Below are 27,300 nucleotides of genomic sequence, written 5' to 3'. Positions count from 1 at the left end.
TTTATAGAACTCGCGCGGGGAGAAAAAATTTACGACCCGCTTAAAAACAGACCGCGGTTAAAGCGGAGGGGAATTCAACGCGACTTCATCTGCGTTAGCAGTCGGCGATGATATCGATCCCCGTAGCTTCATACTCAACTGGTTGTCATGGTGATGGTAACTTTGTTGGTTGTAAAACGCGGGCGGGATGTTATACAGCGCCGGCGGAGATGTATTTATTATTAAAGAAATGATTAACTCGATGGTAGCACGAATTAAAAATTCATCTTCGTCCTAATTCGGTTACGAGTAATCTTGATGAAACACTCTGTCTGGTAACCGTCTCTTGTCTCGTTTTATCCCACTTTCACCGGTCTGAAATGTTTCCTCGAGCTGCAGTTCAACTAATTCCATCTTTCTACCGTTACATCCTGATAGTCATCTTCAGGAATACTAGGGTTACAACAAGATTATGAAATATATACACATAATCATAGTATACAGTTCACTTGTTGCCTCAAAGTTGTTTAGGATTGTATATTTCGTAGTTTTGTTGTAACCTTAGTATTCATGAAGATGATGTCTTTTAGGATATAGTCGAAACGTCAAAATTAAACTACAGCAAGGAAACCTTTCTGATATGTCTTTCTTCCATATTGCCGGATTTTATCGTATGGATCAGTTAGAAGTGGTCTTACCGCATTTTCGGTAACGGTCAAAGTGGAAGGTGCCACTCCCACGTTAACGAAGACCCACTCCTCGGGTGGAACTGTGTTGTAAAGTGACTGCATCGCGTCGTTGAGTATATCGACTCCAGTCGGTTTGGACACCTGCATCTGTCCGACGTAATGCGCACGGATGACTTTCTTCGGTTCTTCCATCGGAGTCGGGAATGAAGTTTCTGAAATGAGAATGAAATCGAAGGTTTTTAGTACGATATCGATGATCGGTACGCCAACCACAATTAAGCCTTTGATTGATTTGATTTGATTTATTTGACTACTATCGAAGTACAAAAACTGGTTAAACATTAAATATGACAATCAAATTGACATAGTTCCGATCAGTTGAACTGAAAAACGACAAAATACATATAGACATATGCCCAACGCTGCCTGTGGAATAAGTTATCCAAGTTTTCTTTGGTATATAAATGATTTGACATCATTATCAATCAGAAAAGCGCCAGTCTGGCTCGGCTTCATCGGCTAATGCATAATTTGTTACAGCCGTCTGGATCGGTGACAACCGAAATCATTTAATCGTTACCAACGCGGAGAACGATTTACATTCTTTCCGGAAAAAATTATCCCGCCGCACGAAGACCGAGTTAAAACCGATGATAATCCGCCGCTGAGCTCGATCGCATCGTGATGGATGAGAGATTAATACCGACAGCATTAGACGAGTAAAAGATACAATTTAAAAGATAAATTCATAACAAGAGCAACGCGTGGAAACTGATATTCCCGACTGAGCCGAAGAAATATATCAATTCACACGATTTTACGAAGTCGGTTTTTCAAACATGAAATAAGTCGACTACATGACTATGACACCCAGTGATGCTCAGACATCACGCCAGATTTTCGTGGCAGAATAAATAACCGTTCGAACCTGACGGATACGCATATAAACTACCGGTCACAACTGTTCGATCCATTTTCCCCGGAGCAAACCAATTTCCTGTCGTCGATACGACGCCTAATCCGAGCCAATTACTCACTGGTGAAAATAGACACTGAACGGATGTCTTCACGGCACTTCTCGTTCCGACTGTTGATCACTCGACCAGAATTGACGACACAAATCTAAGCACTCAGTTCATCCTTAGAGTACTCCGAGGTTCATCCGACTGCATCTGAGATTGTTTGAAAACGTTTTCGACAGAAAAAGTCCAAGTGATTTGAATGTCACGGAATGATTCAAAAGCCCACACATGTAATAGAAGAACTATTGGAAGGCGATCATATCGTAAATGAAATTGTCGAGGTGAGACTGATTGTTTTGTTACCTGAGTGATTCACGATATTGCGAAACAAAACAAAGAACTGTTTATATGCGATGACTAAGTGTTATTCATATCATGTGCATCATAAAATCAACCTCCGTACTGATGTTACATCGAGGCACTGGAACCACACCAATAAATGATTTTCTCCTCAATATCACGAATATCATCAGATTGTAATAAAACAGTACCTGACACTGGTGACAATCATCAAAAGCTTCTTCTCTCCTCTTGATTAGGAAAAATGAACATCAAACCCGCTAATAATGCCGTATGTGACGCTCAGTGGGTTGAGGGCGACAATCAAACATGATAAATATTACATTCAGACTGTTGAAAATTGATACCTGTTGAGTGAAATGAGACTAGATTTATTCCGTGTGGCGACGCCGACTATTTTCTCAGGTACGACGAAAGCGCAGCGCGATCAGACGACTGCGGAGCATAAAGCGATATTGGCGGCTATGTATTCAAAGCCCCGGTAGACTGGCTGTCGCGATTGCTATGCTAGACTTACGGAAAGCTGATAGCAAAGATGAACATTAGCCGATAGCCAGAATGTTTTGCACGAAGCGGCTGCAGAAAAACTGATTAGAAGACGAGGACGCAGGCGTTTCATAGAAACCGGTCTCAACCTTGACGCTTTTATCATAATGGGATTTTCGTGTAATGTTTTATTACGCCTTTTAGCTCATCGCTTAATGAGATTTCTGTATTATAGCGTCGTTCCCGAAATGACATCGGAAAAATTTCAATCATGGTAATTTAGAATGCGGGACCCTACGAAACAGACAGGGGCTAACTTTGATACCAGGCACCAGCTTTCAAAACAGGAAATCATTATTCATCGCTTATGGTAACAGTTTTCGTCAATTTTGCATAACTTGTCACCTCAACAAACGATGTTTATCAAATTCGAATCTTTTTCTGTAATTTGTACAGCGACAGCAGGTTATATATCATAAGTCTTGACTTTTTCAGTAAATTTAACTGCAAATCCAAAGCATTCTCGATGTTATCCTCTACGTTTTATGTTACAGCCACCGAAGGGATTTGAAAATTGTAAATGCATCTAAATAATTGACAAGTCTGCGAGAAGTTGCAGTATTCCCAGGGTATAAAGAAACCTAATTAGACAGAAATTATCCCGAGCACGGGGAAGCTTTCCAATCATAGCGAAATTATAATGAATGGCGCATAATAGTGAAGTGCCTCATTCAAATATCGGGAAATTGTCGCATGATTTTCTACTAAATGAATAGAAAGCACGATATACGCAATTTATACATATCTAAAGTAAGGCAAATTTTTTAGATAATCGTTGCGTAACTGAATAAAACATCACTAGAGCTACTGAAACTGAATAATCGTTGAAATACTGCCAGTGAAACGCAAGCATCTAGCTGATACCCGATAGAGTGTTCGTGAAATTAAAAAAAAAGATAAATGTATGAAAAACGTCTCACTGCTTGTTGCCTGTAGGAACTGATATAAATCCATGATCCTCTAGGACTGACTGAGAATTAGCCGCCGATGCGCCAAAGTTTTTTAACGGTGCTGATTTGTCCGCATGCGTTCATCGTACATCGCGTATGTATGGTAACTCCTGTGCGCGAGCGCGAAAATAAGTGTCGCATTTACCAGCTTGCTGTTATAAAATTGCCAGGACAACTGATACGTGATAATACAGTTCCATCAACCTCATCAGCATCATCCCGATGATGCACCAGTATCTGCACCAGTATCGATACATATAGTGTGTGTTACTGATGTCCCTCAGCTGCAGTAAGTTGCAGCAGTACCAGACACGATGTCTCCTCCAGTATTGTTGATTTCAAATCAGCAGACACGTTGAGCCTCTCGCTTTAGGAGACTCACAATGGAACATCGGGCGGGGAACATACAAACATTTCCGATGGTTTCCGCTTTCACACTTGCACACATAAAAACCCTCCTTTTATCGATGTCTTCTTGCGAGACGAACGAGCCACGACTGAGAAATTTCCAGAGTGATAAATCAATAGAGATATTTACCTTCTAGATCGATCTCGTCAAAATATTTCAGGTTTTGGAAATATTTTATCATTTTTTATCTGGGCATACGCTCGGCTATCATTCACAAAACAGCGCCAGTTGTCGGCGGCGACGAAGACGTTACCATTCCCGGGATCAATACCGCCGGTGTTGTTAGTCCCACTAAAGATGTTGTCTTATTCGCACTCAGACCGCCTACTGGACGACAAGCCTACTGAATATCTAATTCTTTTTGCATAACCGATATATTGCGGACTGCTGTGGTATAAGTCGACAAGACGCACAAAATCGGCGAAGAATACGAGAGAAATTGCCGCAATAATTCAGCCAATGATGTATCAAGTTCTTGAGTAAAAGGTTAATATATTTGAGCAACATTTCAACTGAACAATATTTGCCAGACACACCACTAATAATCTCTAGCTGAAATGTTGCTCAAATATATAAAACTATTACTCTAGAAATTTCTACATCTTTGGCTGAATTATTGTGAGATTTCTCATGCGACGGTATATACGCGCACGCAGGCGTTTTTGAGATGTCTCTGACATTAATCAACGAAATCCGATTCTAATGCGATCAGTTGCGACTCAGTTGTGACATATGACTTCTACGATATTACCTACACAAACGCCCACTCGCATGTTCCTGTTAGCGAAAAAATGTCACGTCGTTTCATGAGTTTTCTGCACTTTTATTATGAAAATCGACCGATCACGCATAAATCGTTCCCATTCAAAAGCGATCTATCTGTTTTAACTTTCCACGCATCATTGTTTTTCGCGGAACATCATCTACAGCCCTCTCTCTCGCTCTCTCTCAAATTCATAAAGCATCGTTAACTTCGTGTTATAAATGACGGTGAAATCTTCGCGCTTTATCTTCTCGCGACCGAGCCTCGCGCCGAATCGAGTTGGATAGATTGTTTTTGTCTCCTCGAAAAAGAATTCGCATCCATTTTCAATCGGTAATCATTCAATTCAGTACATGTCTTTATTCCTTCATTCAATCGACATTGACATATTGACTTAGAGAGAACGCGATGAGTCTATCCACGAGTGTGATTTTTGTGCAGTCAAATAAACGATGTGACCGTCTATCAGGGGGGAGGGGACACTTGTTGCAGCGATTCGTGACTCATTGCTTCGGTTAATGAGGAGTCACCACCTGAAATAGCGATGACTCATTATACTCAGGGACGCGGGATTGAGACGACAGCTTGGCGGCGGCGGAGGAGGAGGCAACTCCGATGATGAATTATGCAGACAGAACCGGAGCCGCAATCTTAGCCAGATGCGAAACGCTCAGGTAGTTTCAAACGATCCAGAAAGCTCATAGGGAGCTAATCACCGAATTGATCAAAACGACCGACGACAAAATCATCCTCATAAGAGCACTAACAACGCAGATTCATGAATAATTCAGTTTCTGGAAAAAAGTTTGAAATATCTCACCGATACCTAGGGACTGAGAACAAGTCAAACCTCACATTGATGATCGATTGTACATCATACGTATCTTACAGGTTTTAGACAATCAACCTTGAGGATATTCAAAGTACTGTATGCACCTTATCCTTGGATGCACAAATCTGCCTTTACTCATGAGAATATTAAGATATTTCTACTGATAGAATGCCGCGACTTAAGGCTATATCGAGATATGCAAGTCTAATTGATTCCGAGCAATCATTTGACTTTGACTCGGAATAATTACTGATGACGATCTCTCAGACGGCATGACGGGATTTACATCGCGACGGAGCGCGACGTACTCGTCTGAATCTTAATTACAGATCAACGTATCCGTTAAATTAGTTCAGTGTCGGCAACAGTGAACATGAACGATAAGAGAATTGAAATTGCAGAACAGTTCTCAGACATGTTTCGAAAACTTTCACCGATCCGTCAAGAGAACTGTCACCCTGATCGAGTCGCACGAATTATAATGGAATGAATCTATAATTCAATGTCGAAATATTCATAACACTTTATAAATCTTAATAGATGAAATACTTTACGATACTAATATCAATAATAATAACGATGTCATATTATTATTATTATGATTATTATCATGATTGCCAGTATCATTATGTATTTCATGTAGTAAAATATATAGAGCATTATGAATATTTCGATATCAAATTATAGATTATAATGCATAACTTGATCAGGTTGACAGGAGAACCACAAGCAAACATCGTATACTCATGATACGGAAGTTTCAACAAAATGCACAACATCTAAATCTAACATGTAATTGGAATGAAACCATTTAATTAGAACCGATCGCGAATTGAAAAGATTCTACTTACTTTTGTATAAACTCTGGAAAGTATAACTCTGTCCGTTTGGTTCGTTGTTCTTCTCTAGATTCGGTAGATTATTCGGACGTATCGTTGACGAGCGCTGAGCAGACGCGAACGGGTCGCCGTGTCTCATACTTCGTTCGTACATCAGTTTCTTACAGATATCTCGTAGAGTGTTGGCGATTTCTCTGGCAGGCGTGTCGCATCGGAATACGTGACACATATGCTTCCTCGATACCTTATCACGAGCGACGTACGCGAAATCCCTACAAATATTTCAAAACAGTCGATTTTCAAACAGGTCTTTATACCGTTAACCAAAGGCGATCGTGCTTTCGAATCTAGACGATGTCTAATATTTTCTTTGTTCTAATTATCCGCTTTATTTCAGCGCGTATCAGGTCTCTTATGAAACGTTCGCTCTTTTTGATCGATCAATATTGGCACGGGATCAATCGTTCCGTGAATAATAAATAGATTAATGATCGAACAATCTGTCGATACGAAGCGACCCGTAAACTGAAGAGAATGCTTGCGTTTCCTGCTACCGCAACTGACAAAATTCATCTAAATGTATATGTCTATACGAGCATGTTGCTGAGCAGCCACAACAGACAGCAGTATCTACCCCCACACTCACACGACACCAGGTAAGAGGATAATAAACATTGATAAACATACGGTGTATTAAATAGTGATTTAGCTGCACGCGTTTGATGACATTTCATGAAATCTATATGTTTCCGAAATGGAAGCTTAAAGCCCGTATTCTGTAAGCTGATAAGAATTAACGCGAGACAAGCTATTCATTCAAAAATGCATTAGTTTCGTTTTCATGACATGGGGAAAAAGTAAAGATCACTTTACGCTCTTGTAGAAACGGTTATATCGCATTACAGATACTCAAAGCTGCAGCGATAACTTTTCAGTAATTCTGATAGATGGCGGTAGTGATCCAGTAATCATAACGCGCATGAATTTAACGTATCATTGGTAAATACGACATCATGTCAACTGTACAATATGCAGTATCAACTGTGTAGATGCTGAAATATCTTTTTGTAGTTAATGAAGATTGCTGATAGATTCAGTGTCAAGAAACACTGTCTGGCCGATTCTCGATGCTAGCAGGAACAACATGCTGAGCAAAGCCAGACATCATCAATCTTCATTTAGCGAGCAAGTCTATAAAACTTTCACCATTTAGGGCACGGCCATCAGCGAACTTAGTCGCGAAATAGTATTGCTGATTCTAGACGTAGCTTTACCAATTACAACAATACCCAATCAACTGGACAATGGGCGGTTATTTGTATCCATTTGTCCCGAGACGGTAATTGGTGCTTTTATCCAGTTTCGCGCCGATACAAACGAGACATCTCGCGAATCTACATAGGAAATGGTCATCAGCTACGTAATAATAAACCGCCCGACTGCACGGGACACAAAATCATTCGGTAATTCATCGTAGAAAACTGCTGTCTAGAATGTAAAATGTGTTAAGTAGTTTTTCAGTGAGATGATCGCCATTTTACGACAATAAACAACAAAAACTTGAATAGATAGGAAAATCTTGACTTAACGAATAAACAACACAACGATAACGACAACAAGAATAGAAAAAGTTCTACAAAAAGCGATGAAAAATGATTAGTATTTAATCGTTACCTTTCTCTATTAAGATGAAAGCATGAAGAGAAGAAACAGAATGATTCAAAGAGCATGATCCACACAGATTCCCGAAGCGAGAAAGTTATCAATGGTTCTAACACGAGGTATCTACTTTTCACTCACAAATACTTCCCATCTGCCTATGAAAATATTGAGAAGTTGCGCACACGCGCTCGGAAGTTCTCAAAGTTTTCATATAGCAGACAAAACCCAAATCACAGAAAGCGAGTGATCTGATAAATTCAACTGACCTGCCATTGTCTCGACCAACTCCCCAAACTCTGATAGATTGTATGACTTGTTTGTTGAGAACTGTTTCGTCTTGCGGATCAATCAACGTCAGACATGAGTTGTCCAAATCCATGTAGAGATCTTTACCCTGAAACAATGAGAATTCAAATCGAGTTCGTCTAATCAATAGTTAAGAGAGTATTCTACTGAAATTTCCTATGATCTACTTCTTCGATTTAAAGCAAAACATTCTGTAAGTTCGTCTGTTCATCCGACTTTATGCTTCAATTTCCGGTTTCTGGCAGTTGTGGTGGGTTTTTTTTCAAGATCGAGAACGTAGTCTAAATCTAAAATGTTTTCAAAGACTTACATCTCCCCATCTGCCGACCACATCATTGATGTCATTACGTCCTAATGACAGATCGACGATACATTTATTCACTGCTTTACTGCTACGTTCGGAAGTTAAATCTTCTTCGGCAATCTTCACCCAGCCGAGCGAACGTACGGCGAATCTGATCTTAAACTTGTTCTTCTCGCTTTTGTCCGAACCGCAACTTGCATCGGAATCATCTGATGGGGTATACCTAGAGATAATATCCGAGGTGTAATGGTTATTGGTTCACGAAGTCGTCGTAAGATGGCAGCGAATGAAGAGAAGATACTTACAGATTTCTCAATGATTCCGACGCGTACATATAGTTGAAAGCGTGTTCTTTTAAAGCATTGAGATGATCGGATTCATCTTCAGAAAGACCAGACGTACAACTGCCTGGAGTTTCGGGGAATGTCGGAGATGTCAAAGAACTGAATGTTGAACTCTGTAAAAAGAAACGAATCGATGATTACCACTTTTTGATGAACTGCAGACGTGTTTTTCGAGTGAATTGATAAAGAAATGCTTACGATAGAAATATCACTAGCTATGGAAAGTGGTCGCTGGTGTTTTGATGGTGGATCCCTCTGTATAGTACCGCTTTTGATATGCCAGTAGTAAGGACCATTCTCATCTGAAAATATATACGCATTGAACACATAGGTAAATAATCAAAGACATCACCACTTCTAACAGGTCCTCAGTCATCTCTGAAGCTGAGACGTCTATGGATCTTTACTTCAAAAATCCTCAAAACGTCACAATTTCTGACTTCTATCCGAGTAAAGTTATGACTCACACGAGCGCATTTATGAATTACCTGAATCTACTGTCCGTAAATCCTCATACATGATTTACAGCAAGCAACAGGTGAATTTACATTGTTGCTACCCGTGAGATCAATTTAGAAGCAGAGAGACTTCTTACTGTTTGGACAAGTTTCATAAATTAACCAGCTGTTTATGTATCGCAGCAATAGCTACAACAGTACCATCTTCTAAATACTGAAACACTCATCATCGACAAATTTTTAAGTCGACGTGAGAAGAAATGCAGACGTTTGTTACGTCAGAAGAGTTTCATGAACATTTGCGAAGTCAGTTGTCAGGGTACTTAGGTATTCCGCAATTACTTCGCCTTCCCCTTTTGTTTATACATTCCTGGGAGGATATGAACCACAAACCGCTACTAAAACACTCAAGTTACGGTACAGATTACTGATCTCTGAATAAGTTACGAAACTTATTCACTGATAAATGCAATACGGCCACAATCTTATAAGTATTAAGCAAGGTATTTCTAATGAGCATGTTGAGAAGGCAATATCATTGGTAAATCTTCCTTACAGAAATAAAAACCTGGTAGAACAATCTTACCTTCATGTTTCTGCCATCCAGGGGGCAGTTCTTCTTTTGCTTCAGGCTGAAAATATAAAAAACACACAACTGTAGGTTATAATGCCTACATAAGCTGCATTCGATAGTGTACATGTTATATACCTTGTAAGTATATTTTGGAAATCCCATCCTAATTTTTGACTTTCGTAATGATTTCATAATCCCATGATAAAAACAAAGATACGCAACCACATCTTTCCGAAATACAAATGTTATATGCACGAAAAAAGATTGAGTTTTTATGATCTGGAGAAAGAGATATCTTTATTCGTATGTGAATCCAGAACAGCTTTCCTTCATAGTTGCAGCATCATGATATGTATCGCTTATATTGCATACAGATACTTATCTCAAATCTCAAGTGTAATTTAAACATTCGCTGTGATCATCCAATTGGTTCATACTAGACCACAGATACCAGAACTGATACTGAACAACGGCAAAACTGATACGTATCCAATTCATCCCCGACCAAATAAGTCATCGACAAAAATACATAATAAAAATCCTTTCGCGCTTGAAATACGGAGCGTCAGCAATTCGCTTTCTAAATCTATCCATCAATTGTCGTTCATCAGCACAATTACAGCTGACAAATTAGAACCATGTTATGAACTCCTAGTGCCTCTATAGTGAATACATTCCGAAACCACCAGGATAAGAAAACTCCAGAGTTAAGACGATTGAACCATATGGGCCAATATAACGATAACCCACATTCAGATGTAGAGCTGGCAGTGCTGTTTATTGAAGAAGTATGAAATAGCAGAAGGTTGTTTCAGCATGAAGTAACGCTTCAATATAATTCAGTAAAGCTCCATTGTAAGATGAGTTATCTCAATATTTATAGACTATGTGTAAAGTCTAGACAGTTGTACAACTGGTGGTAATTACACCCTAGCAGCCGAGAGGCTTTCCGTATTAACTGAGTCTGATGAATCAAATGATGATATTCAACATAATAATATTTGTGGGTTCTATGAACCTTGTTGCACTGTCCTGATCAATTTAGCTGGATTAGATTATTCCGTTTGATGTCTTGCATCCAGAACCCAACGCAGGTTCGTTCGTGATTCATTCGTATTCAAAGCCATGCAACCGATAGCCTCCTTTCATTGAATACAGAAATGCATCACAATTTGCCATCAGATTGTGAAAAGGTTTCCATTTCAGGTGCTAACGTCCTGGATGCTTCCAATGGATAAACACTGTCTACATCCATAAACTGTCCAAACCATCTTATTACAAGAGAGCAAAACATATACCAACTCTCAATCTCTGTATCAATTTCTGTCACTTTTCCTACAGCACCACAATTCATGAGATCATTTCGTATTCAGGGAGGCTTTTAGTATCTCAAGAGTGCATCAGTAGCTCTCTTACTCTACGTCGGGATAAAAACAACCTATATTTCAACCAAACGTGTTCATCAGCATCGACTTGACTGAACATGCGTAGACATCTGTACAAATTCCTAGAATACGCCAGATAAACATATCATACCTGGTCTGTATGAACCAAGTGAAATCAATTTAATAATATTCATTTGAATTGACTTCGATAGTTTGTAAATTCGTTACTAACCCTCAGAACAATGTATAATATTGATATGTCCACTAAAATTCCACGGTTCTAATGGAGTACACCTATAAAAGGGCTCAATATGTATTAAAAATGGTGAATGACCTTGGCCAAGCCGACGAAGTGGCATCAAAGAGTCAAGTGGAATTCCTAAAGCACGATGATCCGCATACCGATGCCAATATCGAGTAAGAAAACATTGTGGATGTAAAGAATACTGTCAATAGTAAACAGTGCAAAATGTTTTGATCTTCAAAGAAGTTGCGATTAATATCAGGAATACCGATGGAAGACTGATATACACACACGTAAAGCCTCTATTGCTGCTGCCTCACCAGAGCAATATAAACAACACATATCGATTTAGAAAATTTAATCTAAAAAGTCATTTCAATATTCAATTTGAAAATCATCAACAGATATGTACGATAGTGATAGATCATTGTCTTGTACTGACAGACTAATAATGAGCTAATTATTATACAAAACACTTGAATCTTACCTCAGCAGAATTATTATCTTCAGTTGGACTTGTTTTGTTGCTGTTGTTGGTCGCAGTCTTCGCCGGGTTGCGCAATTTCACCTTGGCCGTCGATGCGGACTTCAACGACAGTTGGTAGAGATCATGGCTGCTTAGTTCGCGCTGCTCCCCCTGGTGGTCAGCCTGGATACCACTATCATTGGAGTCGGGAGAATTAATACACTTTGTTTTGTCCGAGAAACTGTAACACCAAAAGTGGAGCAACAATGCAAGAGTGAAGCAGTAGCTATTGGAGACGACCAAGGAACACAGTGATATGCGCTTGTGTCAGTGTAAGTTTGTGTAGAGTATAGAAATTATAGAAACCGTACAATCTCCACTCAAAAATAAAGTACATTTCATCAAAAAGCTGACATTTGGTTTTAAGCTATAACCTATAATCATATTAACCCTTTCAGTGCTGTGTAAACATTGTGGACTTTGCTAGTACACTGCACCGTGGTGTATTGATGTAATTGGTAATTAGTTTTCATCAATAATGAAAGATGCCAGCACCTGTCAATATTCCTCATTCATTTCTACAGTTATTTATTTGCTTTCCCTTACAGAGGGTTTGAAATCGAAAGTAAGTACATAGTTGGAAATTTCCGTTCATGGATTTCATACAATAACTTGTTTAATTGAGTGGAAATTGATAACCTTCTACAAAAAGCATAAAATAAACAACCACCAAAGCCTCCTAGTTCAATCTAATAAACTCATCAGATATACGGCTAAGCAACATACACGAGACTGCTATCAAAGCATCAAACATGGAATTCACCAATAAGCGAAAGCTATAAGGAAAACTATCTACAATATCTCAGAAGTACAGAATAGGCATCACAATCTAGGTAATGATAGAAAAATAGCTGAAACCGGTATGGACTATGATGATAAAGGTAGTAAGCAAGCGGTGGAACGAGGTTTTTCATTTAACAATTACATCATTATCATTATCATTATCATTATTAAGGTTGCGTAAGAATTATCACTACGATAATGAGATGACTTTGTTTCACTGGTGAACCCATCTTAATGTTGCTTGAATATTTATTTTCTGTTTATAGTTAATTTTTGTATTTCGGCAAGACTTTAATTCATAGTATTTCAAATAATAAGGAAATTGTTTTGAAAAGTGAATTGATGCCCACCTTTCTGGATTATTGGATTTATCCGTATCTGTCTGATTCACGTTTGTTTCGGGAGGCAACAATCGAGTTCGTTCATCAGCCCGCTCTTCTTTTTCTTGCTCTTCCACCTCATCTTCATCATCATCATCATCTACGTCTTCGTCATCTTCACCTTCCGATTCGTCCGTACTAACGGCCTCGCGATGGCGCTCCGTCTCGGCGGCTTTCAGAGATTTTTCCAGACTCGCGTAATATCCCAAGAACCCAGATTTCGTTTCTGCATAGGATGGAGTAAGACTATTACAATCGAGGTCATCGTCGGTCTCCTGATTGTTCGAACACTCAACCGTCTGGCGATCGCTGGCACTCTCATCTGCATATGCTAATGAGCTATCATCCGCATATGGTAATGAGTCGTCATCCGATCGCTGACTATCTATGGAACACACACTATCTGGGGTTTTCAGATCCCCGCATCTCGTACGGCTACAGTTCGTCGGTCGTGACGAGGGATCCGTTAGGTTTATTCCCATTGATTTAATGTCCAATTGTGCATAATTTCGGCGACGTTTTGAAGTGTTGTTCGAAGTGGTCGACGACGATGTCCGAGTTGTGGATAGAATATCGGGACTGATATCGTCGTATAGCTGTCCCTCGTAATACTGAACGGATGTTGGAGTGATCGGGGACGCGATGTTCGAATTGAGGGCGTCATCTTCGTTCAACTGGTAGTTCGGATTCGAGAAACTGGTGAACGTTTCGTTGTCTGAAAATACAAGACAACGAAAACAGTGAGAACAAATTGGCCCGGATAAAATTTGGCGCGAGTCCTAATGAGAGGGCACATTTACATGTATACCATACCATGGACGTATTTACATCCATGACCATACTAAACATGTTGTGACAAAGCGAAGTGAGTCACTTCCAGAACTTATTCACATTCACACACACAATAATCTGACCTGTGCTTGAATTTGGCACCGGCCTGGTTTAGGTCGGCCAAATTTGACCTGCGTCGAACAGGCAAAGGCCCATTTGGCACCAGTGTGAATGTTTGAATTTTTAGTGTTAAGCCCGAGCCGGATTAGGCTCGGGCTTAACACAAAAAATTTAATTAAGGCTCTCAAACAGAACATATATTGATAGACTATACACTAACCTCCCTCCATTACACTTGAAATCACCGGACTTAAATGAACACATATGAACACAATAGAGGGGTATAATGTTCTTAAACAGCTCAGACTGGCTGAAATATTTGCGCGGTATCTACCCTAAATCCTATCGAGCCAATATTCTAATCATCATATGGATAAACTGATAACAGCTTTTATTTTTCATGTAAGCGCTGTCCAACTGGAATTTTCATGGCCAATTATGCAAATGTTACTTGCAGTAATAATTTCTACTTACAGCGCGCGGTATATATGAAATTGCGGGCAATTATGACGAGGTATGAAAGAAAATATGGGTTGAAGTAATATAAGGCAATCGCATGTGTGTGCAACGAATAACTTATCCGATAGTTGGAATCCGATTGCCGTATAATTATAACGAGGAATTTCGGGAAGTGTTACTTCCGACAAGCGAAGCGTCGAAGCTTTTATGGTCGGTAATGAGAATCAATAAGCATTTTAGATAAATGGTCGAGACATTCATTCATAGACTATCGAAATAAACCATCAAACGGCGCTTTTTTCCTGAAAAAAAAAATATAATATCCTTGGACCGCGAGCACCATATCAACTGACAGCTAACAACGGCTGTGATGAATGTATACTCATTACCGGTAGGACTGCGCTATTTAAATCAGTGTGCATCCCAGCAATGTCTGTCGAGCTGTAATTTATGAGACTGCTAGGTTTGCAGATGATTGCATTATTTGACAAAACCGTCATGAGAATTCGTATGCGCGCTATTAATGGCCAGAATTTATGAGCCACTCCGTCCTGCCGGAATAGTGGACATGATCCAGAATATTACACTCGGACATCTTCTACACCGGTTGGCTCCGACGATACGACATCGAGACGGTGCACTTTCACGGCAAACTGCCATCATATTAAATCGGGTTCGATTGGCGATTCGGAAATCGCATAAAACCCTTCACTCAACCAGAAACGCGAGCAGTTGAAAAACTCTGCAATGAGATGATATGAGAATGCGGAAAATTACGGACAACAGTCCTTCCGAAGAGACTCCCAATCTTAGAATTCTAGTCATCAGTAACCGAGCAGAGGAAAACTACTAATCATTGATGCAAATCTAATTTATTAGTTGTAGAAGCGAGTGGAAAAACACGGGCCGAGCACGAGACAATTTGTTTAGAACAGTAAGTAAAGATCGGATCCGGGAAGACGAACGCAACAAGATGACAGGTTCTGTTTCGTGTCTGGCATACGACTTGTACATCATCGATACAGCGCTATCTCAACGACTTCAGACTGAAACTACGAACTAAAGAAAAAACTAAACTCTTCTGTTAGTTATGAAATACATTATCATAATGCATAACCTCTTCGAGTCAGACAACCTTCCCTCGGTTAGATCGTATCGTCTGGAGTCGTTTGCATTGCACCTATCGTGTGGAATTCCCTACCCAACCCCTCGCCGATGATACCGACTCTTTCACGGCATTCATAGGACAGCTCAAGTCATCACCTGTTTCCTGAGAGCACTTTGATAAATCAGCAATTTACAAGACGCTATACAAATTCATAATCCGATCCGATCGAGGAAATCTAAAACAGCTCGATGTTTTAAGTCGATGTTTCGCGATCAATCTAAGTTGCGTTTCTGTGTTTCCGGCTTCAACAAGTTTTGTGAAAACTAATTACGAAAGTGTCATCGCGTCAACAACGCGGCAATCTATAAGATTCCGATGACTTTCGCGTGAAATAAACCGAAGATACTTCGGTAGCCGATCATAATAAATAGCGATCATTAATCAAATCTAAATCCATTCCATTTAACAATGCAGATAGTGAATATAGATGGCTTTGCTATAAGTTAGCTCACCGCGACGTAAACCCGTGAAATCTAATATACTTAACGTTAATGATGCACAACCGCGACGTCTCATGTGTGTTTTTAGAAAACGAACGATGACAAATGTTGCGTCGACGTCTCTCCTTTCAACCCATTCTATGGACGGTGTCTCGTATCTAGAACAGGGATTTCATCGATGCAAATTGTTGTACCGGAGTGGTGTATGTATCCGGTGATGGTATTTATCATCATACTTGCATAAATACGGAGGACGAGGATCGCGATACACAATACATGTATCAATAATATAGTAACTGAGAAAAATGCTTTTGTATTGTTCTATCAATGGTGGATAGTCAGTTCCAACTCAATGGTGGATAGTCAGTTCCACCTCAATGGTGGATAGTCAGTTCCACCTCAATGGTGGACAGTCAGTTCCACCTCAATGGTGGATAGTCAGTTCCACCTCAATGGTGGATAGTCAGTTCCACCTCAATGGTGGATAGTCAGTTCCACCTTAATGGTGGATAGTCAGTTCCACCTTAATGGTGGATAGTCAGTTCCAACTCAATGGTGGATAGTCAGTTCCAACTCAATGGTGGATAGTCAGTTCCAACTCAATGGTGGATAGTCAGTTCCAACTCAAGGGTGGATAGTCAGTTCCAACTCAATATTGGATAGTCAGTTCCACCTCAATGGTGGATAGTCAGTTCCACCTCAATGGTGGATTGTCAGTTCCACCGGTGATATATTCCTCCCTAGAATTGGAATGATTGTGAATGAACCAATCTTATCTCAAACGCTAATGTAGAAGTCAGAAGTCTCAGTTTCTAAAAAAGTCTTAAAAAGCTTTCACAAATTTTCCGTGTACCTTTATCAACGTGGTTGACTAGGTTTTTTCAACTGTCCAAAAAACTTCTAATTTGTGAAATTATCAAATCTAAAATCTCAAGCAGGGATTAATCTGGTGATTTAATGTCTCTGAAGTCAGGTTAAAACTTAAATTTGCGTCAAATAGAAATGCCTTTTGAGTAGAGACGGTCTTGACAATCAGCTCTGTAAACGGATGGTAATAGTCTGGAGGGCGTGGGTACAGACAGCGCAATCACAGCTGCACCATTAAGAAAATCAGTCAATATCCCAATAAAAATGTGATCCCATCATAATCAATAGAAATGACCTCTTATGAATGAAATGGGTCTCAATAAAAACAATACAGAATAGTTAAAAACTTGTTGCTGATGACACGACAGATCTGCTGATGATACGACGAAATCATTCCGTTTTTAAAAATATCATTCATTTCCGTTTCTCGGAAGATAGATTTCGATACTGTCAGAATAAACTGTATCATCATTCATCGTAACGATACAGAAGATTTATCAGAATAATATTTATACTGCTGGTAATGAATATCATGTGAAAATATGATAAATAGAGGATAATGACATGATAATTAATCGCCTCATTTCCTCGGAAAATACGAATCTATCGACGACGAAGAATGAAGGAGAAATACTCATCAAATATAGAATTTACATAAAACATCGTCATCAATTCCGTGTTTAAAGAGGTCGTATATTATCAAAACAAATCTCGCAAATCGAGAAACTGATAAATCAAAGCCCTTCGTACCGCGGCGTTTCATGCATTATCCACGTAATATCGTTTATCTTCGAAAAAAGAAAACACGGGGAACATGTACCTCGCGATTCGTAACTTACCTCGACGAGCATTCGTTCGCTGAAAATCCTTCTCACGCATTTTACCGTGAAAATCTCAGTCGCGCTTTAAAAAACCCGATTCCGAACAATACTTCAACGTTCTAATCTTGCGTAATTATAGGACGAATCGTCCAATCAGATTCGAGCAGTTTCGTTGAAAAAAAAACGAAACAAGAACAACCTGTTACTATGGCGATTGTCGCGGCTCACATTGTTGAACTGTTGCAGCCAGTCGGAGGTCCTTCGAGTATAGTTAGTCTGGATATCACTAGAACGCGGCCGCAGTTCGCATTGATTATGTCGGCATCAATTTTTCACAACATTTCCCCTCGTCAAGCCATACAGAAACCGGCGTCAGTAATAATCGAACATTACTAAATAACTCCAAATTGCCCGCGCTTGCCTTAATTAACATATGCAAATTACTTTCGACAGACCATTTGTTAATCAGTGAGACTTGTTTTTTCTACGATTTTTTTTCTAATTTCCGGGGTACATATCTCATCTAGTTTTTAAGTTGACCCAGAAGAAAATTGCAGACATCATCTGATATCATACAAGTTATCTCCTGATTTGAAGAATTAGCATAAAATCTTTTTATTCAAGTTGAACACTAGAACTGTTTGGCAATTGTTCGAATCCATACAGAACTGGTATAATATTGGATATTCAGTCAAGGTGTTCGTGGTTTTTGGGGTCAAGTTAAGACCTGAATGAGGTATTAATTACCCAAAAATTTAAGCAAAATATTGCAGTTAAATAAGTTTTATCAATTGATAAATGGACTAGTTTTGATAGTCATGAAATTTTCTAGTATCAACTAAAGATTATGTATATCAGCTATTTTGCAGACTTGAAAAATGTCTTTTTTAATAAGTTCGTTGTTCATTTCTGTTCCGATTGCTCGAATTAGCCTGAGCAGACGTCTGATTGAGCTTTTCCGCTATCCGAAAACGGGAAAACTAGATTCATCAAAATTTACCTGTATTTCCGACTGAAAAATGATCGATGAGTTGAAACTTTCTCAACTGAACAATTCGATATCATCAATCAACAAATCGCCGCAATAAATCTTTCCTTCGATGTGTAATAAGTCTTTATTTTTGCGCGCCTCATTCGCGAAAGATTTCGAAACAACGTTTTTGATGGACATGAAGAAAATCCATATCTGCACCGAACGATAACATAGAACCTAACGCGCGGCGATGTTCCTAAACAGGCGATAAGAAACGGCCGTCTCTCGGAGAGAAACAAATTTCACGAGTTTCGTTTCATACTCCGCGGTGAACGGCGCGAAATCTCATTAGCGAACTCGACGAAAAGATGGCGGAATGAAATGTAAATAATGTTTAACGACGACGCGGTGAAAGATCGTGCGGGTCGAAACGGGTTTTCGTAAATTTAAACGGGCGACGAAAAATGGACGCCGACCGGAGACGACGATGACGCAGGGACACGCTGCGAGAGATTAGTAACCGGGTCAGGAACGCGACTAAGACTGTAATAACGCCGACATCAAATCCACAGCTTAGATCTCGCTATAAACAATGCCTCGGCGATGTAATAACGTCACAAATCATTATCGCTATACACCCGATCCTACGTCTAAATGACTACCGAGTTTTATAAATCAAAACAATGAATTCTTCTATATAGTAAGATAGTTCTGAAAAGGAGTAAATATTTCTGTTAAAATCGTACCTGTCTTCGATCTTTGAAGTAAAAAATCCCTCATGTTGACCATTACAGCATTCGAATCAAGCGAAAGAAGGCTCAGAATTCAGTAAACCGTTGATGAAACACTCTGTCCGTGATAAAGATAATATAGTAAATTCCTCATTCAGAAAGGAAAAACGGGTCTGAAAAGGTTTCCGTTCGTAAATGATTCATTTCTAGTGTTTCGGCTTTGTATCTGTATTCCTGAAGATTCGTTTAAAGCAGAAACGTTTAGAATAAATCTTTAATGAAATAAAACCTTTTTGGAATCGTTTTTCTATTTGAGTGCGGGATTGTCTATAGTTTTGCACTGGAAATAGTCTCGGCAGTTGTGTCCTGATGGTGATATCACAGACTGTCCTCGAGACCTGTTGGTATCATAGCGATGCCGTGTCATTTGTTGAATGTCCGCATACAACGGCTAATCACGAGAAACCACTTAACTTTGCAACCACTTGAATACCGTATAGGTTCTGAGTAATGGCACTGTTTACTGCTACTTCATGTCACACTGCGACTAAACGGGGCTTTTTACGGCAGCTGGACACGTGAAAACTGCAATTAGCACCAATACCGAAACACCACTATATTATCGAATTCCGCTACTGTATATCAGTGAGCTTCACGGAAATTCGAAACGCTCGGAGATTTTCCGGTGAAATTCCCTATGACATTATCAGTGTCATAGCGGGTTTGAAGGTGGTGTGAAATCCGACACGTTCGCCACGGTGGGCGCCGAACATGTCGTAGTTGATCATTTTATTGCGGCGTTTACTCATCACATGACGAATCGGGAATCAACCCGCCAGTAACCGGATACCCGATTCTTCGGGGAACGCGAAAAAAAGTGCGGTCACAGATATATTCATGATTTCACGAATTATTCATGTTTTACCGGGTGTAAATGGCTTATTCGTGCCGGCAATACGCGCCGCGCGCGAACTGTGCCAGTCGCATGGAAGTTTTGAAGGCCACATTAATTAGTCAGCGCAGGTCCCCACGTACCGGGTGAAAGAATGCCGTGTCTTATCAGCACAGCGCGACCAGACATAGTCAGACAGGTTCAGTGATTAGTGAGTCTGACTCTAGACAGCGAATCACAGTCATAAACCTCCCCGGCCCAGACCAATATCAATAAATCTTGCAGGTAATGCTGCTTTCTTGCTGTCTACACTCATTGCCGCCACGCTGCTCGGCCGGTCTCCCGCAGAAAAACTGCCACCTTCATCAATTATAGATAATTAAATTAATTACCCCGCCTTAAAAATCTGTCACAAAATAAACCCGGCTCGTATCTCGGATAAATCAATTAGCGCAGAATTCTGCTTTACTGAACGAGTTCATTAAACAGCAACAACCGCGACGCGTGTCACCGATATACAACCAATCTAAATACATTAAAATACCGAGCTGCAACATGCAAATGACGGAAAGAAGTAGAAATAAATGCGAAAGCAGTAAAAAGTCTTTTAACGCAGCCACTCTAGAACTGGCGCCCTAATTAACACATTTAACATAATTCGAAAGGCGAGTATAGATAAGTAACATTTCGGGACCTTAAAAAGTCCTCACGATTCGTCCTTACCGCATCGTTCATTTGAATACATGTTTCTGTTATCCATCATGAAGTTCCACTGTAAATTACAAGTACTTTGCCACATCGAGCTGATTGGTTACTTAGTCCACACGTAATAGCGTTCAACGCCTATCCTTCCACTCGGGGCGAATTCCTTATGATTTTACGCATATGAAAATTATTCGGGAATGAAAATACGCAAAACCTCGACAGCGGTGGCGCGTTTGTGCACGCGCAGATATACCGGAATTTCAATGATTTGCAGTATTTTCATTCCCCGAGGAATATCTCCCTGTCACGCGTGAATGAATTATCGAGACAATATTTGGATGTAAAAGAAAGAAATTTCGTGAATAAATGAAAAATTTTGTGAAGAAGAGATTTTCACCGAGATGATGATAGAAAAGGAAAAATGGTTTGGATGAAGATGGTGTTGATGATAGCAGTAGATTAGATGCAGTAGTGTTAGTGCATGAAGAACGCCCCGTCTGCTCCTGTCTGTGCGACTAAAAACAGTCAGACGTCAACCTGAATCAAGATTATCCGCCGTCTGAGTCACAGCTTAGTAGTCGATGATCAAGCAACAGGTTTCTTCTTGCTCGTTTCATTAGAACATCATAGCGCGGCCGAATTCAGCTTTCATTCCGTCGTTGAGAATTCCACTGGTCCCTTTTTCCACCACTTTACCCATTCAAAGATTGCTATCTTCCAAGTACCCAATTAATGCTCCTCTGATATTTCCTTCAATAAACTCGAATCAGCGACTGTCCCGCCGTCGCTGATGTCGGTTTCGTCTTGTAATAATAATGCAGAGGTATGATTCATCAGCTGCCGCCATCACTGCTGCTGCTGCTGCTGCTTCAACAGGTCCCCGTACGACCCGCTTATCCCAGACTATTGAATCTACCTTTAGTCATCAGCGAGTCCTGAGTACGGCTGATATACGGCTGGTGACCTGTTGATTTGACTCACCCCGCTCCGACTAGCGACGTATTGAATCATCGTTAAATTGGCTTCAATCCAGTTTTCTATCCTCCGACGATCGATCGATAATCATCGGAGGTAAAACCAATTTCATAAATCTCGAACGTATCGTAAAGAGAGATAAAGGCGCCCCCGGATAACCCTAGTAACGAGCTTAACAACAACCAGCTGCGCTCGACTTAATAACCATTTATCAACATATTGTTATCGGATGGAATATTATTCGTCGTATTAGCTACAGTTACCTGGGTAGGAAGTGCTGGAGGAACTGACACGCAGTCATATGGAGCCAGAGAGATTAAATACAAGCGATAAAACTATTGTCCGCTCAGTGCGTGCTTTATTTCGTATTTATCGATGCGAGACACACGCGAATATCATTAATCTATTAATCATGATTTTCAGCCCGTTTTCTGCCGGGTTTCGTCGTAAGTCGTAAAAATATCGCCCATTACCTCCAGATATCAATATCCCTTCCCACAACTTCCGTACCAAACAATCGACACATTTTCATCAGCGACGACTGCCCAAACTTTATCATCTGAAGCACGATGTCGAGCTAGTTTCAGCACCGAACGCGCTACATATAAGAGACATTCATCATAAGACTTGAAATGAGCTGTATGTAGATGACACGTGAAGAGGGAAATCTAGATGAAATGTGTATCATTGCCATGAGAACAATTCCGGGCATATCAATTACATGATTTATTCGCATCAATTACTCGAGTAAATCACGGCCATTACTTACAGCATCTCGCAATAATCTTAATGCATCTAAATGTGAAATTGCTACTGAGAATGCCTGTCAACAGAGCTGGTGATTTCAGCATTTGGAGATTGCTGGACGGTTTACAGCTTAACATTATCATTCGGAACCAACGTTGTTTCGACCTTTTCCGATCAACGTCCGAAGTGTGGAAAGTTTTGAAACTCGTCGGTCAATAACCTTCGAAAAAAAGAAGTTCTTCTGTATCAGTTTGTCAACGGTAAACCGTGATTTAAGACGTGATGTTGACGTCGTAATATACCGGCGCAGCGCGCGCAGGAAATTACTGCAAAGCTGCACCGCATCTATACCGTTCGTTATATGATTCTTTAACCAATCTAGTGGCCACCTTAGACGTCCGAACTATCGGAAATCTGAAGCCGAACGTGGCGATAAAGATCATTCGAGTTGCTACTTATCTAGGTCCAGGTTGGTAATAACGCGCGGTTGATAGCCGCTCGAAACGGTCATAGAATACCGAATGTTTGTCTTGGAGATTACAGTCGGAAAAACCGAGGCGGAGAATAGAGTGCCATTAGAAACCGAAGACGATGTGAAATGGTCGTTCAGAGGGTAATAATAGTTCCTTTCAGGAAGAACGACTTTATTGACTTAAGCCTTGAAAATATTGGATAAGCACATATGTATGAATTATGTTGATTTCTAATTCGTCTGCCAACGCATGAGAACATATATGTATATGTATATATATATATTAAATATATATATATATATATATATATATATATATATATATATATATATATATATATATATATATACAGAGTTTATGACGGGATCGACTACTTAATACGCCAGTGAGCGATTTAGATGTATACAACTTCTTGGATACGTCTAGTCATCGAAATCTCCGTTGACCATCAACCGAAGAATATCGGACAAGTTTGTGGCATTAGAGGCCGTTCCCTGATATGATAATGCATATCCAGTGGGAAAAGCAGCATCAGACCTAATCGCCGGACGCCGACCAGCTCTGTGGACTATACCGGTTCCCCGTACATATGTTATCGATCGAATGGTAAAGAAGATTGGTTTACACAAGTAACATGTACAGAATCCGTAATCGCACAAAACTAATACATTATGTACATGACGTACATACAAAGCATTATACATTCTTTGTCCATCCTTCAGTTCTCATTAATATCTCCTGACGATGTCAACTCAACCTTAGCTAATCTATTCTAGCAGTGGCCAGAACCGACGGGAAACTGTATCACTTCAACCGCAGTCGACCTCGACTAATTCAGTATGTTCGATCGGTCCCAAACCATTCTTATGATAAGGTCATTTTTGCTGACCTACATCTGAAACGACCTTCAGTAAGATGAAGCTCGGCACATTCTGGATGATGTTGATCTTGAAAAATCGCGAAACAGACTTTCCCCGAACGATCACAGTATGGGAAACTAGTGAACTAGATGAAGCAACATATTTCACATGTTACTGCTGAGCTAGAATAATGTGAGAATATGACTGATAAACATCGCGATACAAGACGCATGAATGTAAGCTACATAGTGTTTGTGGTGTTGCCATCTTTATGAGAAAATTCCAGCATCAACACTGACCGAAACTATACAAACCACAAACAAACACCGACCCGATAAGCTCTGATCGTTATTATTCTTCTCGGAAGAAAAACCTGCCGGTGTTTGTACGGGGCTCATCCTTTATTCATAATGGCGGAGAGCGAAGTAATGGCAGGTGAAAAAAACGAGTGCAGAAAGAGGAGAGAGAGAAGAGAGAGAAGAGGAGAGAGATGACCAGTGAGGGACAGCGGGCTCATAAGAATTCATGACCGATTGTCCAGCGATAATAAACCAAAATGTACTAAATGAATCATAGAACATTCGCCTGATCTTGAATAATTGATTACCGGCTTACCTTTCATATCAGGTCCCGGTTCCATAGGATCGGCATCCTTCTTGTTAAATCCCGGAAGCTTAGTCCATCCGAGCACTTTAAACAGTAAGTTTGAAGTTTCGACGTCCATGTTTGATATCGACAAAGTCGTTTAATACTTATAAAAAAACTTTCCGTAAGTTTGAAAAATCGACGGCGAATTCATCGTTTCATCGTAAAAACAAATATCAAAAATATTTCCGAAGTAAAACATCGATTTATGTGCGTATCAAAAAATCAGTAGAAAATGGAAGACGTCAAAAAGAAAAGGCCACAGTTGATGGAATCAGAAACCGTTCTGAATTTTCCAGGCACTAGTTATATTTTGATACAAGGCTGTTTTTAGTGATGAGTCAATGATGTACAGATAACCATGGTGATTGCAGCTGCTGCAGCAGCATTTCTGCAGTAATTCACTTTTGCAGCAAATCATCCGATGGAAATCTCTCTCATGGTTTGACGATGGAATAAGTTCATTTATGCATGCGGCACATTTCCAGGAAGTCATCAGCGTTTAATTGATTTACTTGTAACATGCCAGAATCTAATCGCGTACTTATGTTGTATGCGCCCTTATTCCAACCTCGAAGCGCTCAATTATGCTTCTCAATATTATCCCGAATCGTGCTTCTCAATATAAAACCATCCTTTGAAAAATGTTCATTAACGAATTTCTTATTCCTCGTCGTTTCCCCGTACGAACGAATCCATTACGATAATCCAGAAATGAATTTCATTTTTGCGAGATTTCTATCGTTGAATCCATGAGCGACGATGACGAAATTATCCCGAACAATCCCAGAAAACGGCGATGAAATGTAGTCTGATCGATAGCTGTATAAACTATTGAAAGTTGAAGTTCTATTTCGACCTAACGGTAGCCAGCCGAGTTGTACATAGGTAGGTAGTGTAGACGCACCTGCATCCATAGATAACTTACTAAGATGATGAATCAATCAGATGTGGCTAGTAGTTTATAATGTACAACACAACCATTCACAAGCGCTTCGAAATATAGTGCTATTTTTACTGAACGCTAACGTTATAGTTATGGAAATAATTTTTTTTCAAACTGAATTTAACAAGAACTGACACTAGGCGAGACAGTGTAAGTTCATCAAAGTGAGGAAGGGTCGGATCTATTGGGATTCAATTTGGATATAACACTTTTTTTAAACGGACTCTATTCCTCGGGGGAGTGTTACATGCAGTCGCTCTGAATTGTTTTTCACATCCGAACTCGCGTACATTAGTAATGATACGTTATATTATAGCAGCTACTTACACACAACCGACGAATTTGCGAACAATTTGTACAAATATTTTTTCGTCATCGTTGCGCACGAGGAGGAGTCGATGAGATTCGGGATTCGTAGCTGGTGCGTACACACGACTGAAAGGCACTTGCGCAGTGTAGTATACGATACTACGACAACACGATTCTACTTATAAAGAAAATGTTCATCAGAGTTTATCCTCTGATGGAAATCATGCGTGTAGTTGGCGCTGTTATTAGTCATACGTCAGTCGAGAGATCGATGCGTCATTAGATGCTCGGGTGACAGAACGCAGTAACTGCTGTTACCAACATTGTCCTCTCTCCTCTCTTCTCTTTCTCTCTCGCTCGCAGCTTATGATGACAAATCTCGCGTAGGAAAGTCTGAATCACGAATATTAGTAACTTCTTTTTCTTTTTCCTCAGGATCTTGATCTGATTCATCCAGAATATCCGATTCGATATCATAAATAATTGAACTTTTCGCTCTCACACCAAAATTAGTCGATTATTAGGCTGTTTATTAAAGAACTTTTCAGACAGGTGAAAATAGTTTCAAATTACAAGTCTTTTTCGACATTGATTCAAACTTTCATGTTTTAATAAGTATATTTATGTTCATTGACTTATGTTCACCAGCATAATTTAGAATGTTTGAAGTTAGACTCTTCCTGTGTTCCAATCAAAATGGACCAAAATGTATAGACTAGCAAAATGTCTGTTCTCAAATTGGTCTGCGCCAGGGGTATATGCTAAGGACTAACTAGTAATATAGTGATGCAGCTATATCGATGGAAAATAGTGTAATTTGTTAATCTTTATGTCTAAATGAATTTTGATTAAATAAGCTAATAGGAAATAATAGAAAACTCTGATCATTTCCACGTGATCCTACTTCAGTAAGACTAACAAATGAAGATTTCACCTGATAAGAATTATTGCATTTCCTGTCATTAATTACAGTTTCATCGGCTATTAATTTTCTTCTAATGGACGATTTATTTCCATCGACGATTTTATCTTAACGACGACGCGACGATATCTCATAAAACATGAATGACGAGTAACAAGCGGATTGAAAAAAAAACGACCCT

The 27,300-nt window shown here is 39.8% G+C and overlaps 1 protein-coding gene across 6 annotated transcripts in view; it reads right to left on the bottom strand.

Annotated features, from left to right (window-relative positions):
• The window catches only part of LOC141905801 (amyloid beta precursor protein binding family B member 1-like), a 116,593-nt gene that overhangs the window by 3,588 nt on the left and 85,705 nt on the right, over window positions 1-27,300 (bottom strand). For 4 of the 6 annotated variants that reach the window (XM_074794841.1, XM_074794839.1, XM_074794838.1 and 1 more), the window contains 9 exons: window positions 13,266-14,010; window positions 12,094-12,313; window positions 9,990-10,035; window positions 9,144-9,247; window positions 8,907-9,058; window positions 8,608-8,824; window positions 8,258-8,385; window positions 6,342-6,601; window positions 678-880 (listed from right to left, as the gene is read on the bottom strand). In XM_074794841.1, the coding sequence (XP_074650942.1) occupies window positions 678-880; window positions 6,342-6,601; window positions 8,258-8,385; window positions 8,608-8,824; window positions 8,907-9,058; window positions 9,144-9,247; window positions 9,990-10,035; window positions 12,094-12,313; window positions 13,266-14,010 (2,075 nt within the window). Of the gene's footprint in view, window positions 1-677; window positions 881-6,341; window positions 6,602-8,257; window positions 8,386-8,607; window positions 8,825-8,906; window positions 9,059-9,143; window positions 9,248-9,989; window positions 10,036-12,093; window positions 12,314-13,265; window positions 14,011-21,260; window positions 21,364-27,300 lie in introns of those variants that run through there. The other 2 variants (XM_074794842.1, XM_074794840.1) reach the window with 2 other exon arrangements.

Source organism: Tubulanus polymorphus, chromosome 5, assembly GCF_964204645.1.
Source record: "Tubulanus polymorphus chromosome 5, tnTubPoly1.2, whole genome shotgun sequence".
Classification (NCBI taxonomy): Eukaryota; Metazoa; Nemertea; class Palaeonemertea; order Tubulaniformes; family Tubulanidae; genus Tubulanus; species Tubulanus polymorphus.
Note: the sequence above shows the minus strand (reverse complement) of the source record. Positions and strands in the feature narration are given on the sequence as shown.